General features: G+C 38.4%; 1 protein-coding gene across 1 annotated transcript in view; it reads right to left on the minus strand.

Annotated features, from left to right (window-relative positions):
• Positions 1-16,550, minus strand: part of notch2 (notch receptor 2) — a 56,068-nt gene that overhangs the window by 12,733 nt on the left and 26,785 nt on the right. Inside the window, exons 3-12 of the mRNA XM_084389672.1 lie at positions 7,426-7,691; positions 6,839-7,180; positions 5,892-6,014; positions 5,380-5,613; positions 5,096-5,251; positions 4,738-4,923; positions 4,522-4,635; positions 3,205-3,318; positions 2,729-2,962; positions 1,206-1,316 (exon numbers count right to left, since the gene is read on the minus strand). Of these exons, the coding sequence (XP_084245798.1) occupies positions 1,206-1,316; positions 2,729-2,962; positions 3,205-3,318; positions 4,522-4,635; positions 4,738-4,923; positions 5,096-5,251; positions 5,380-5,613; positions 5,892-6,014; positions 6,839-7,180; positions 7,426-7,691 (1,880 nt within the window). The remainder of the gene's footprint in view (positions 1-1,205; positions 1,317-2,728; positions 2,963-3,204; positions 3,319-4,521; positions 4,636-4,737; positions 4,924-5,095; positions 5,252-5,379; positions 5,614-5,891; positions 6,015-6,838; positions 7,181-7,425; positions 7,692-16,550) is intronic.

Consider the following 16,550-nt stretch of genomic DNA (forward strand, 5'->3'; position numbering starts at 1 on the left):
ATTATGAAATAAAATATTTAATTAAATACACATTGGCCAAAATTAATGGCACCCTTTTATTCAATACTTTTATGCAACCTCCTTTTGCCAAGAGAACAGAGTATTCTCCTATAATGCCTGATGAGGTTGAACGCCTGACAACATTAAAGATCCAGCAGCATATTTAATCGTACGCATGAATTGAAAAACTGAATATGCTGGAGTTTGTTTTTGAATGAGTAGGAGATTTTCTTTTAACTTAGTTAGATTTTTTTTTTTAGGGGGATTTCTAACCCCAAGACTCAACAACTTTCTGCAATTCTCCAGCTGGGACATCCTTGGAGAGTCTTTGTCTACTTGAACTATCCTCCTCGCTGTGCATTAAGACAACATTGACACTCAACCTCTTCCATGCAGATTCGTAACATTTCCTGTTGATTTCTTAATTATATCTGATTATTTCTGAACTTCTTAATTATTGCTCTGATAGTGGAAATGGAAATTTTCAATGCTTTAGCTATTTTCTTACATCCACTTTCTATTTTGTGAAGCTCAACAATTTTTTGCTGCACATCAGAACTATATTCTTTGGTTTTACTTGTTGTGATGAATGATTAAGGGAATTTGGCCTTTGTGTTTCCTTGTATTTATACTCCTGTGAAACATGAAGTCATGGCTGGATAATGTCATTTAAATATGAAAGGGAATATACTTAAGATATATTTATCTTACAATAATTACTAGGGCTACCAATAATTGTGACCAAAGTGTATTAGAGAAAAACATTTATTTCATAATATGATTTCCCCCCTCCCCAAAATTCATTAGTTTTACTTTAAGGCAAGGTCCGATTTTTGTGTGTATATTTTGAATGTATGATCAAAAGGATAAACAATGCATATTTATTTTCATAGCCTTCTTTGATTATATTTACCAAGGTTGCCATTAATTCTGAGCATGACTGTATTTTTGAGCCCAGAATGTGAACAAAGTGAAGCTAGCAAATAAAATCGCAATCTCCCAGAATTGCCCATATTGGGCCTCATTCTGAATTTGTGTAAATCCATTTTTGCATAAACTGTTGTGTTAAAGGTAAAGCAATGATTTATATAATTTATATGGTTTATATAATGATGTACATGTTCTATTTACACAGAACTTTCTGTTCATGATTAATAAATGAAACCCATTTGCATGTGTGTATTTATGTATGTCCGTGAACAAACCTGTGTATCCAGGTTCGCACACACATTTGTACTCGTTGATTCCATCCTCACAGGTCCCGTGCTGGCAGGGATTACTGGCACAGTCATCTTGGTTAATCTCACAGTTCACGCCTATGACAAATGATAAAATAATCAAAGGAAATGTAGGCAGGTAAATAAAACGGAACCAGTTTATACAGCAGCCTTTGAAAAGTTTCTGAAAAGTTTTAAAGGCTGCTGTATGTAATGATGGGTTTTTTTCAGAGTGTGTGTGTTTTTGTATGAATGGTTTATGAGGAAACAAATGTGTACAATGTAGGGCTGTCAAAATTGCTCAAAAATGACGTTCGAATATTCCCTCTAAAAAAAACACATATATTCGAACTATTCGAACATCTGGTTGCGCATTTTGTCAATGATGACGCACATTAGGTCAATAACAGGACAAATTAGTACAAAGAGACATAACTACTTGTATAGGTAGTTTATTTAAGTTTAAACATATTTGACAACGTATTACCTACACAAAAACAAGTAAATCAACTAATGGCCAAGAACGCAGACCTCACTCTCGCTCACTCACTCGCACTCGCAGGCACTCTTTCTCTCTCTCGCCCTCACCCTCATGCTGCGTTCACACCAAACGCGAATAGAGCGCCTGGTGCGAGTGATTTCAATGTTAAGTCAATGTAAAGACGCGTTTACGCGTCTTGCGGCGCGAAAGAAGCGGCACGCTCTCCGCGCGTCAATTTTCGCTTTTTGAAAACTTTTGCTGATGGATTAAAAATGTTCAAGCGTCCAACTAGACGCGGTAGTAACCAAAGCCTACACTTTAGTAATGTTTCTGTTTAACGTTAACGCTTCTTCCTGTTACCTGTCCCTGACCCTTCAGGCAGCGCCCAAAGCAGAGAGCTGCGCCTCTGCTACCACGGGCGTTTTTCCACATTCGAATATTAATTTTCAACTTCGAAATTCTGTTTTTTAAAACTTTTGTAAACAACATATACAGGTATGAATCTGTGTGTGTGTGTGTGTGTGTGTGTGTGTGTGTGTGTGTGTGTGTGTATGGTGAGAGAAAAATTATCCATCAGCGGGGTTTAGTGAGCTTTGTGTTGTCTGTCAGACAGTGTTACTGAGGAAAACAGGATTTTTCTTACTCTATTTAAATAAAAGAGTGCACTATGTAGACATATTTTAACAACGCAGACACCCAGAAAACTTACAGAAATTAAACAAAAATGGTTCAATAATTTATATCAAGCCAGAGGCTTGAGCAAATTAAAATATGACCACTTAAATTCACATATCACATACTTTACATAGACATTAGCCAATCAAAACAGAGGTCATGCAGACACCTCAAAGGTACAGTGACAAAAATCTGCCTCTGTAACTGTGAAGGGTGGATAATGGTCAAGATAAACTAAAGACTAGATTTTGGTAAAAAAAAAATTTGCTGTCATCATAATTAGACATTAATACAAATTTAAATGCTGCAAATGTATAGTATATGGCTGTGAAATGTAAAGATGTGCGAGACCCACCTGAGGTGCCCGGCTGGCAGTTGCATTGGTACATGTTGACCAGGTCAACACAGCGTCCTCTGTTTTGGCAGGGGTCACTCTGGCACTCGCGTATCTGCTCACTGCAGATGGGGCCCATGTAACCTGGGTGGCACTTGCAGATGTACGTAGCAATTCCGTCTTCGCAATCGCCATGGTGACAGGGTTCAGGTTCACAGTCGTTAATGTTTTCCATACACAATGGCCCTGTGAAACCTAAAGAGAACAGCATACAAGACAAGGAATTAGTACAACTTAGAACTTAGGAACTTAGAACATTTGCTAATAACTTACAATGAATAACACTAATATATTTTAACTTTGCAGTTTAGTTATTAATTTATATATATATAAATAACGTTCATTGGAAAATTGTGTTGTTAATGCTTTTGTCTATCCTTCCCCTTTTTGGTCACAGTGTAGAATGGAGATTTTTTCAAAAGAGTTTATATCGTTACCTTCAGCACATTCACACTCATAGCCGTTAGGACGGTCGAGACACTTGGCTCCATTATGGCATGGCGTGCTGGCACACTCATCAATGTCAACTTGACACATTTCCCCAGTGAAACCTATGGTCAAATTCAAATTCTCACATTCAATATCATGTTAAAGAACAGTACCCAGTCCAGCATATATTAAGGGGTTTCCACACATACAACTCTGTGCAGCAACAAAGCGACAGGAAGTACATAATTTTTACTGAGATTTGGTGATATTAAATGACATATGCGACTGTTGGCCATGCAACATATCTGAGTTGCAACAAAGTTTATGTAAATGATAATACCATATTATTAGAAGTTCATGTTACTTCTTACATGTTACTACATACATGCCGATTTTATTTATTGCAGAAATCTGTTGTTCATGCTATGAATAATTTTGCACTGCTGCCATTTAGAAGCAAACATTTCCAATCTAGAATAAAAATAAAAAAACCTTGTCAAAATTAGATAGACATCTTGTTTATACTAGTAATAAGAGCCACTAGAGGGCCTCAGTAAACTTCCAAGAGGGTCACAGGATGATCTAAATTGATTCACAATTAAATGATATTATGCATATAATATAAATAATATTATTAACATATTAAAATAATAAAATAAGACACCCTATCATTCAAACATTTAGTGTAGGTAATATTTTTAGTGTTTTTTCTGTTATAATGTTCATTCAGTCACACTTTAGTTTAAGGTCCAATTCTAAAGTGTTATCGTTCATTCTTATGTTCATTTGATCAAAAATACAGTAAAACAGTAATATTGTGATATTACAATTTAAATTTGTGACATATTACAATGTAAAATAACTGTTTTCTATTTTAATCTATGTTTTAGCATTTAATTTAATCCTGTGGTGGCAAAGTTGATTTTTCAACAGCCAAAAAGTTGTGCTGCTTAATATTTAGCAGTGTAAATAATATTATTAATATTGTTGATAAATTATCTAACTGATTTAAAATTGCAAAACAAATATGCAATCATGATGTAAACTGAAATCATATTTCTTTTATTACTTTTCCCCCCTCTATAACTATTGTTTCTTTGAAGAACATGCAGTTCTTGAAACTTCTGGAATCACATAAATGAATCATGGTTAATTTATTTAACTACATCGACACTCCTAACTTTCTGTTAATAAAAAAAAAGTTGGAAGCTTTGTCATAATTACAGTAGAAAAACCTCATAAATCTTATATATGGTGGCCTTCAAATGTTGTGCTTGACAACGTGGGCTATTCGAGTCAAAAAGCTCAATGCATATTGTACTCACCTTGAGGACACTCGCAGACGAAACGGCTGACCTGGTCTAGACATCTACCGTTATTGAGACAAGGCGAGCTGGCACACTCATTAATGTCAATCTCACAGTGCAATCCATCAAAGCCTATGGGAGAAAACACACGCACACACAGTCACCAGATGAATATGAGGACATGGAGCCAAAACAGTGTCAACATGCACCTGATTACAGTCTGTGCGCAAGTACCTGGCATACAGATGCAGGTGTAATCTCCTATCTGGTCCAAGCAGGTGGCATCATTCTGGCAGGGGTTGGAGCCACATTCGTTGATGTCCTGCTCACAGCGTGGGCCGGTGTAACCTGGAGCGCAATTACAGCTGAACGAGCCCTCTGTGTTCTTACATGAGCCACCATGCTCACATGGGTTTGGCCCTGATGGATCAAAAAATAAAGTCAGAGAGAGAAAGTTTAAGCAAGATATAAAAATGCCCAAACCACTGTGATGTGTGTATGAAGGGAAAATGATGAGAAATAAAGACATACAAAGAACAACAGACAAACAGAGAAAAGGAGAGTTGTAAGAACTTCCTGCAGACTGTCTCACCGATGACACACTCGTCGATATCCTCTGCACACGTGCTGCCCTTGTACCCCGAGGGGCAGTTACAGTTGAACTTGCCATTGACGGGGTTCGTGTCGCATTGAGCTCCCATTTTGCAAGGGTTACTGGTGCAGGCATCATCAATGTGACAAAGCAAACCTTGAGAATGGAAATAATCGCTTTGGTTACTGATTTGAGATGTTTTTAGTGAACACTATTTTACATTACATCACATCATTACATTACATCACAGGTCATTTTTAGGCTGTGTGGTTGTTTTTACTGACCAGTCTTGCCGGGAGGGCAGCTGCAAACGAATGAAGCCACGCGGTCAATGCAAGTGGAGCCGGTGGTGCAGGGCTCAGCTGCACAGTCATCAATGTTTTCAGAGCAGTCAGGGCCGCTCCAGCCATTCACACATACACAGTTGTAGCCGTTGCGTGTGTTACTGCATGTGCCTCCGTTCTGACAGGTGTTGGGCTGTAGTCTGCATTCATCCACGTCATCGGTGCAAAATTGACCTGGAAACAAAAGGGTCACAATTTCAATAGGACATTTTAAAGGAGGTTTGACCAAAGGTTCTGGCAAACATTGAAAATTATGAGTTGTACTAATGTTTCCTTAAATTGATTCAAATAAACAATCCACCAATTTCAGATTGTCCATTTTTGCAATGAATCGGTGAATAAACATGAATCAGATTGACTGAATCATTAAAAAAAGGTTTAGTGGAAAAGTGAACTAGAGGGAACAAACATGCATAAAAACACACAAACAGAATATAAAGCTATTTCTATACCAGTCCATTCAGGAGGGCACTGGCAGTTGTAGGTGTTCACTCCATCCATGCATGTAGCTCCATTCTGACAACGGTGATTTGGACAATCATCAATGTTCACCTCACAGTTTGTTCCATTAAAACCTGAACAGGAAAATCAGAGAGAAAATTTCCTCAACAACTCACTCTCAATCCCAGGTATCGGTAACACAAAGGTGCTCTGTCTCGCTTTGGCATTATTAAACGTAATTACTCAACTTTAAAGCACGAACAGACATTTCTCACGGCTCTTGTTCTCTGCCTGAGGTGAGAGAAGAGTTTTGGCCTGTTGATTTGTTTTGCCAGCATGGCTCTCTTGAAATGCTAAACTGATAATTTAAAGTAACTCTGTGTGTTGTAGTCCCAAACAAATGTGACAGATGTAACCAGCATCTGATTCAATAAAGAAACATGTCAGTTTCTGACATGTTTCTGTGCAAAATTCAGATCAGCAAGTTTTTTTTTTATCCAAGCAAAAAAAAAATATATAATAATAATTGTATATAGTATAGTATATTTCTATATTATTTAATAATTCCTGAAGTAATTTAATCCAGCTGATTGCTTCTCGACTATCATTAGTAAGAAAGCTTGACTGTAACTAGTAACTAGACTTAACAGTAACTTAGCTTAGCTAAAGGTGTCTAGTTGTGAAGTGATTGGAACTCCTATTTCCTATGCAATGACATTTAGCATTTTTCTAACAGAATGCTTGAAAATCAGTTTGTAGTTTTAATCGGTTTATGGCCTACTTTACCACTGCTGTGGTAAAATCTCATCAGACATTGGTCAAAGCTGGCTCAGCTCCAAGTGGACAAGCTTGGACAATGTTTTCAGTTTCATTTTAACAATTTTAGCTTCTGTTCAAATCCTGTCATTATTTTGCTATGATCAAAATAGCTATATATTTCCTCTTCAAGGGAACAAACCTGGCAGACAGTGGCATACATAAGTCGTGTCCGTCATCTGTCGACAGGTTCCACCATTGAGGCAGGGGGATGGAAAGCAAGGCACATAAATGGTCTCGCAGTGGGGGCCGGTAAAGCCGGGTTGGCAGTTACATCGATATGACCCTGGGGTGTTCAGACACATGCCTTCGTTCTTGCAAGGAGATGGGGAGATGGCACACTCATCTGTGTCATTGAGACAACGGGCGCCATGGTAACCAGGGGGACAGGAACAAGAGAAATCGCGGTTGGGCAGAGCATGGCAGGTACCACCGTTGGCACATGGGCTAGACAGACATGTGTCCTCTTGCTCACAATGCTGACCTAAGGAGATAATGTCACCGTAGAACAAAAACAACAACAAAGTCATCAATATGTGAGGGTGTATTCATCCTGTACTTAAAATAGTTTTTTTTTTTTTTAAGAAAAGAAAAGATAAGATCTAGTGAGCTGCCATTTTTGAATGTTCAAATCCTACAATGCCCAAAAATGCTGTCTAGATACACAACCAGGGTCTCAGAGAGATAAAGAGAGAGAAACAGAAATGGGAAGCAAGAGAGAGATCTGACCTGTCCATCCGCGGGCACACACGCATTGGTACTGGTCGTTAGGGAGAAGCGAGCACTTCCCCCCATTGGTGCAAGGGTTGTTGGGGTAGCAGGTGGAGTTTTTCTGGATCTCGCACCGCTGGCCCGCGAAGCCCAGAGGACAATCGCAGCTTGGGCTCCCGGGTACGCCGGCCACGCTCACGGTGCACCCTCCTCCATTCAGACAATATCCCACGTAACAAGGGTCCTTGTGCTGACAATACTCGCCTAAAAAACCAGGAGCACACCTGAAACACACACAGAAACAGGGTACAAATATTATTCAGGGTCTGTAAGAGAATAATTAATGGTCTAATTCAAACGTTTTGATATGAGTCATGCAACATAATAGGAAACACAGTATTGCATACTGTTGTCTGCATGGTGTAAAAATCTAGCTCAAGAATCATGCCTCATCAATTGCAACTTAAAAATAATTACAATAATTATAATTGAAGCATTTCAAACACATAAGAAATATGCACATAAGAAACAAAATGCTGGCATTTGCATAAAAGTTAATAAAAAACCAATAGAGCCTTTTGAAGGCTCGTGGCAAGAAAAACAATTATTGCAGATTTGCATTGAGTTCAGTGTTTGCATTTTGATGCAGTTATACAACCTGAGTTTGAGCAAATGAGACATGGTATCTAGGCTAAAATTTTACTATGAGTGTAATCCTGAACCTAATCCAATATATAAATATACTGTGTGTGTGTGTATGTATATATATGTATATATATATATATATATATATATAAATAAATAAATTCTCTATATAACTCTTTTAGAAATAAAAATGTAGCAGTGTAGGAGCACAATAAAGCCAATAAAGTTTGTTAAAGACAATATGATATCAAATGCAGATGCTGTTTCTAGTTGTTTTTTAAAGTTTTTGAGATGCCACATGGGATGTGATGCCACAACGAGGACAGAATGAGGGCAATAGTAGATGTTAACCCATACAGAATGAGTTTCATGTAATTTGTCACAAGACACTGAGAGACATTTCTCCTCCGCCTCCTCACTGCAGTTCTCCACAGATTTCAGCACATGACCAGTGCTCTCAGAGGAAATTACATGATTGCAAAATACGATTGAGGGGAAAAAAATGCTGTCTGCCCTTCAGTCTCTTTCTCTCTATTCAACCCCAACCCCTCCCTCTCTCTCTCTCTCTCCCTCTCCCTCTCCCTCTCTCTTTAGATCTTACTAAAGTTGAACTGTTATGGTCCAGTGAAGTCATACCTAGACTTCCCAAAAAGAGATTTTGATTGAGAGAGGGAGAGAGAGAGAGAGAGAGAGAGAGAGAGAGAGAGAGAGAGAGAGAGAGAGAGAGAGAGAGAGAGAGAGAGAGAGAGAGAGAGAGATAGGGCAAATAAAGAAAAGTGAAAAATAATATAATTTAATATTAACCTTAAATCAACTCAGTTGCAATGCTGTGTAAAGTGTTTCTGTGTTTGACACACTACAGCCTGCTGCCATGCAGGTGCCGGCCTCCCAGAGGACGGTCAGGTAACACAGATGAGGGATAAAAGAAGCCCCTTTGACAATGTGTGTGTGTGTGTGTGTGTGTGTGTGTGTGTGTGTGTGTGTGTGTGTGTGTGTGTGTGTGTGTGTGTGTGTGTGTGTGTGTGTGTGTGTGTGTGTGTGTGTGTGTGTGTGTGTGTGTGTGTGTGTGTGTGTGTGTGTGTGTGTGTCTGTCTGTGCGTGTGTGTGTGTGCGTGTGTGTGTGTGTGTGTGTGCTCTGACTGAGTAAGAATACACCCACGGCGACCCTCTGGTCACAAGATCACAGCGGTGCTGACACTCAAACAACAACAAACACACTTAAACCCGGCGCAAGCAAACAGCCTGGACTCAGGGGAACAGGATTTTCGTGTTGTCTCCACTTTGATTTCACAAGGGAAAAGCTCGTTCAGACTAGGGATGTGCGCAACGACTAATTTCGTAAACGTTTAAATGGAAATTTTTGAAACCGACTAGTCGAATAGCATAAACCTCCCCCTCCCCTCTGCCCACCACAGACATTCTGTATATGCGATCAATTTGAAATAGACTACTTAATCTATGAACAGTCAAATCCCACATTTAATGCCACTAAAAACAGGTCAGATACATGTGATGTGCTTGCCTTCCATTATCATTGTATATTAAACGTTCACTTGAGCAAAGTTAGCCATTATAGACATATTTATTCAAATCAACTGAATCAATAGGCAGCACCGGACCAGATAGTATATCAAACCTATAAACAAGCTTAATTGTTATATGCTAGTTTGACCTGACATAACAGAAAACGGAAAAGTTTTGTGTAGGCTTTAAAATACTCCATCACCATGCTCATCTTCCAAATGGACATTTCTCTGAACCTGCCGTGGGAAAAGAGAAAACGAACGCATGCAAAATTTGAGGTAAAATAAAATTATTTTAGTTTTCCGCTCCAGATTTACACTTTTAAAAATAATAAAATTGTAACATTAACATGACAGTAATTTAAACATAGCTTTTGTAAAATATAAAGCAAAATATTAAAAGGGAAAAAAAAAGGTCAACGACTAGTATTTCCAAGTCTACTAGCAGCAACAGTATCGCTTAATCGACTAGTCGAATCTCGCACATCCCTGGTTCAGACCATAATCTCTATTCTGAAAGGTTGCATGTATTATAGCCCTGGTTTTAAACATAATAAATGCACTTTTGTTACTTTATTTATGACAGTAATGGTGATTTATATACACAAACATTCACAGATTGCAAATCTAAAAACCAAACGTCTACAAAATAATGGCTCTGGCAGCTAAACTCATCTATAGGTTTCTTTGTTATCCTTCATGCTTTTCACTCTCCCTTCCTCTGTCTCCACCTCTTTCTCGCTCTTTCTCCCGAGGTGTCAGATTTCTACAGATGGTTCATATTAGCGCTCCTCTCTCTCTGGCTCACTGACCTCTTCATGTCCCATCCACGAGGCCTGGGGTGATTGGGTGGGGGAAAAAAAACTCTTTCTAGCTCATAATTCTACGAGGCACATCGTCTAGAATTTGATTTCAACCCACTCACTTCCTCATGCAAAAATGTCACTTTGGAGTTTGTCCCCCCACCCCCACGGTACTGAGATTATCTAATTTAAACCAGCCGAGGGTCGAATGGGTTTCACCAAGAGCGGGTGAAATTTTACATTTTTCACCCCATACACAAAAGGCAACTAAAAAAGCTCCTTCTAATCCTTGCTCCTTTCTTTCTTGAGGAAGAGAGGCCATATTTATAGAAGCAGTCGGCCCTCCTCTGCATCCTTGGCTTTCTCTAATTTTCGCTAGAAAGCCGAACGACCACAGGAAAAACAGAGGGAAAAAGAGTGGAGGCTGGGGGAGGGGTGCAAAATGAAAAGAGTAACACAGACAGGGAGGGCTGAACCAAAGAAAGAAAGAAAGAAAGAAAGAAAGAAAGAAAGAAAGAAAGAAAGAAAGAAAGAAAGAAAGAAAGAAAGAAAGAAAGAAAGAAAGAAAGAATAACTTTTAAGAAAGTAAAAATAAAAGTAAAAAAACAAGTAAAAGCAAGTTTTGTTTCTCCATTTTTGAAAAAAATCAACAAAAAAACAGGAGGGCAGAAAAAGGGCTGGGTGGAGTAGGCAGAAGTGCTGTGGTAAGACTGAGCGTGACTTCGAGAACATGTGCTATAAATCTGATCTGAAAACAGCATGTCTCACTGAATCGAAGGTTCTTTACTCTTTATATACTCCTCCTTAATATACTTTTCCTCTCTCGCTCTTTCTTTTCCTGCTCTCTTCTATGGTCTCTTTTTTTCACTTCACTCAGTTACTGTACCATTTTTGTCTGTGCTTTGATGAAAAGCTTCATTGTTCTAGTGTAAAGTCTAAGCTCCAAAACACACACTGAACAAATCTAGACTTAACAAAACTTGGCAGTACAAATCCACAGCTGCCATGGGCAAAGAACACAAATTAAATGGGCCAATTTTAATGTAATATATAAATAAGTATGTTAATGTTAAAATCTATAATAATAAAAAAAAAAATGTATAACATTAAAAAAAAAAAAAATCTTAAAACATTAAATATCTTAAAAGTTATTAAGAAATTTTGCAAAACTAGTTTATAAAAAAATAAAAAAAAAGAGTTAGGACAGAACTAATGTATCATGCTAATGCATCAAATAAAAAAAAGATGTTTCAAAGCGGTTTCCCCAAAATAAAGATAATTATCAGCAATTACCCAGAAGTCTTTGTTCTAGATGACAGGAAAGGTGGTCTTTATACATCCCCTGGAGGTTATGGGGTCAACAACACACCCATGTACACAACGATGGCTTTACCAAAAAGAGCTGACTAACCATTAGTTTAACAGATGGAAACATTTAACACAGGGGTGTAAAGTTCTGAGCTTTTATACACGCTAAGTTCCCGTCCGAACCGAATGTACCAATTGTCAGAATGGTCAAAATGAACTAAACCTGGTTCATTTAATTGCGCATTCGTAGCGCATGAATCACTGTATACTGTGCGCACGCACGCTCACCAGCGAGCTCCAAGATATGACGAGCTGTTCCTATATATTTGTATTACAACTGTGGCATGTTGTAGCTATAGTTTCTAAATGTGTAGGTTTTCATAACAAATGTTAACAATTTCAACATGAGAAAATGATGAGTAAAGCTAGTTTGACTGCCCATGGCACTCTGAAGTAGAAAATTATGTCAAACTGATAAGGTTCCAGATGCTAAAATAATATAAAATACATCATATATCCTATGCAAACAAGTAATTGTTAACTATGCTATTACTTTATTGCAGTTATGTTATCAAACAACTTTGCATGTGTGGATAACACAAAAGATAATTTTGCAAAAATTAGAGATGCACCGATTACAATTTTCTAGGCCGATTCCGTTTTCCGATTTTTCACTGAGTTTGACCTGCCGATACCGATTTTAGCCGATTCCGATTTTCCGATTTTTCCTAACCACTTTACAGCACACACAAATATTTATTTTCCATCTTTTCTTTAACCCTTTCACGCGTAAGTTTAAAATATTCTAACTGACACCCCCACCCCCCGAGTGAGTTTTTTCGCGAACGTTCCCTTTAATGTTTCCATGGCGACGCGTCACGCGATACACCGCAGCCACAATAAAACTGTATGACAGATGTGTCGCTTTTATTTCACTTTTCCTTTTTTATTCAAAATATTCACAAACTTGCTTACCATGTCATCAACTAGCCTATCTGATATTCCGATTCTCAAATACGTGTAAGTGAGTGGTCGTTTAAAAACCTTTAATCTTGATCTATAACATGAGATGGGCGCCGCAATGTTGTCCTGTCAGTCGGATTTACAGCACGTGAATTCATCAGTTTCTCCGAAATAAATGCAAGAAAGTGGCCGGTGAACTGAGAAGAATAGAGTAAACTTTATAGTTACTTCCCCTATGTTTGTCTGATATGAATAACACACATGTCGGCAAATTATATTTGAATAGATTGTTATTGCTGCTTCCACAGACATCAGTGTGTGTTTTACAAACTCCAAATGTATTGTTTTAATCGTGCTTATGTGTATTTAAATATCTGAAACCTAAAATAAACATTATGAGGTTGAAAACACTGCTTAGTTGTGCCATAACAGCGCTGAACGCGTCCGACTCTGGCTCAGCGCCAGGCAGCCAACGCGCGAAAGCACAGTTTGAATCTGGCAGTTATGCGTCGTCACTGAACATCTAAATGTAGCACCGCACCGTACTCTCATGGGCACAGACATACAAATCTCATAATGAGACCGTACCGCTCAAAAGGTTAATCATGCGGCGCCCGAGTGCATTTGACCGGCATAAAATCGGCATATGTCAGACTGACCGGCCGGTCGCCGGTCATGGCCGATCACGTGAAAATCGGCCAATTCCGGTCACCAGCCGATCAATCGGTGCATCTCTAGCAAAAATAAATAAATAAATGAACAAACAAACAAATAAGTGCATGCCCTGGGACCTCACTAAAACGGTTAAAACTTCAATCCCCCAATGTTCAAACCAAACCTACGCCCTTGATTTAACGTGCCAATTTTAGAAGGTCATGTGACCTCCAAACATATGCAAATATTTTAATCTTATTGGTTTGTTCACTGAGTAGCTGAAGAGAATGCAAATGTTTGCTTCATATTTCGATAACAGCTATCACCTGATATCCATGGATGAAAAACTCATACACTATACTTTTCAAGAATCTTCATGCAATGTAATGCTAACACACTCTAACTCTCAGAGTAGTTAGTTAGTTAATTGCTTGCCATTTACCAGAGGGCTCTCATTCCATGAGCCTCATGGTGCTGTAATTGTAGGGCCAGTTTCCCCTGGAGCAACGTAGGGTTAAGTACCGTTCTCAAGGACAAACTGCTGATAAGGTCCCTGCTCAGGATTGAACTCACAACCTTTGTGTCAGAAACCCAGATTCTTAATCATTACAGATCTCCCTCTTCCCCAGTACATCAGGTAGGAAAAACTACAAAAAGTCAGAGAAATCACAGTCAAACCTGTAAGCTGAGTAACCCAAAACCTCAGCAAATGTTAACACCCCAAGTTATGTGAGTGTGGGTATGTGTGTTTGTGTGTGTCATTGTTCTCATAATCATGTCATCTTTCTGTCACTCAGCTCTACTTGTCAGCATGGTGTGTCGTGGGTTTAGGGCCTGGTTGCCACATTTCCCACTATTGTGCGAGGCCTCCAGTGATAGGAAACATTTGTGAGAATTTGTGAGAATGTTTTCAATACACTCAGGTTCGGTTTGACATGGGACCGCCCCTTCTGTTCTACAGCAGTTGTTCGCTTTTATTAGTTGGCAAGGATGAGAAACTTTCTCTCATGATAAAGTGTTTCATACCAGAGTGTGACACATACCCACTTTCACACTTACAGAGATCGTGAGGCCTCAAGACTACAGGAAATCAAACTTTACTTAATAAGCTTAGTAGCAATCTGTGCAAAAAGACGAGAGAAAGAAAGAGGTAGCATGTTTTACTGTGTGATAAAATGCATTTTTTTTTATATAAATGAGTTCATGTGGATATTTGGGATAAGGCAGAAAGTATAAACGACATACAAACTGTTTAACTGCTCCTGTAGCTTCAAGTGGTAAACAAGGCGCTGGTAATGCTGCAAAGTTGCTCTGGATCAAAGTGTCGGCCAAATGAATAAATATAATGTGTACAAGTTTACTCAGCTATACTTAGGGGACAAAATTGTTCTCAGAAGTCACACAAAACTGTCAAAGGCTGCGTTTACACTGGCACAAAAAAATCTGATCTTTTACTCACATCTGACACAGATCGGAATATGTTGCACACGTGTAAACACAAAAATCTGCATGAGATCCGATCTGAGTCACTTCCAAATGTGGTTTTAAATCAGATACATATCTGAAATCTGGACATCCGATCTACGTCTAAACACGCATATCCGATTCCCCTTTGAATTCCAAGCCACCACCAGGCGAGGACACGTTTATTCACAAAGATAGCTTTTTAATGTTGTATTATGAGGCAGACGTGCCTGTATGCGCTCACTCACAGCTTTTTATTGAGGTGGGAACTTTATATCTTTGTAAAGAGAAGAAATTGCGTGAACACCGAAACATTCAGGAGCTGGTTTATAACCTCTGCCCGCGTGACTTTTATGAATAAAACAGCTTCACTACTGAAAGCTACATTATATTTCTCAGCAATGAGGTGATAACTTCACTGTAATTAACACAACAAGCTTCACTATTAGGTTACTCACTCGCGTAGGTTCGCGCGCTCTCTCTCTCTCCCTCTCGCTGTCTCTCTCTGGTTAATTCATTCGAATTCATTAAAATTATCTATATTAAAGGGCTACTTTATTTCACTTCAGAATTCTAGATCTGAACTGTAGATAAATGTAAAAAAATTCCGGACTAGGCTATCTGTTCCGTCAGATTTCAGATTCATGAGTCATGACAGCTGTTATCTTGTCCATGCTGGCAAATTATCATGACCACCCGACATGAATTATGTAAATAATTTTAATAGCACGGCCATTCAAAACCAGGGTCTACAATGTGCGTAGTCAAAAGATCACCGTAAATCATTTTGGGCAGGAATTAATGTAAACACAGATATCGGATACCAGTCCTGTCTAAAGTTAATGTAAACAGGCGGGCCAAAAAATCGGATATGGTCAAAAGATCGGATCTGTGCATTAAGACTTGCAGTGTAAATGCAGCCAAAACTTCCCTTAAAGATAAAAGATGTTTTGTTTTTCACTTCAGAAGGCTAGTTTTTTTATTTATTAATTATTATTATAATAATTATTTCAGATTTGCATTACTAAGCCTTTTTGTTCTTTTTTTATTTTTAGCAAAAAACTCTAATTTTGTAATGTCAATAATTTGCATTTAATCTCATAATAGGATTAATGGTGCAAATCTGCAGTAATTTGTAGACATTTTTGTAAAAAAAAAAAGTTAACCCAAACTTGCCTTACATTTAACATTGTAACAAAAATGTTTCTGTCATTGTCGTCTGATGGTCTTCAAATTTTTGTTTGTATACAAATAAAATATTCTATACTTGTTGAGCTTAAATGGCAATTCAATTTCCGCCATACATAAAGCTCAAATTTTGTCAAACATCCAAGACATTAAAAGAAAATCAAATTCAACAAAAAATAGAAGCACATTGTCACCCAGGCCAGGTATTAAAATTTTAAAAACACTGATATTGTACTGAGCTTATATAAAAACAAATACAAACAAAAAGTTTATGCTATGTCCTCACTTAGCTAGCTAAACGTGTGCGCGGGGGTGTTTGAGTAAATCACGGCCTCTGCTTGCCACTCTTCACACACAGCTGAGTTGTTGACTTTAGCTTGAGTGTTATATACAGCATTGGGTACATGTTCCTGAAGCACCTACACTCTCTCACTCTTTCTGTCTCTCTTTTATGACTAGAGCTTCTGGTTGGCAGATGCTCTTCTTGAGGCCATTACACTTTGAATGTGGCTTTGAAACAAATCAGCCCAGCCTGTAGGCACATAGAGAGACAGAAAGAGAGAGAGGTGAAAGAAGGACAGGGATGATAGGGGGT

Source organism: Rutilus rutilus (genome assembly GCF_951802725.1).
Source record: "Rutilus rutilus genome assembly, chromosome: 19".
In the NCBI taxonomy this organism is placed as follows: Eukaryota; Metazoa; Chordata; class Actinopteri; order Cypriniformes; family Leuciscidae; genus Rutilus; species Rutilus rutilus.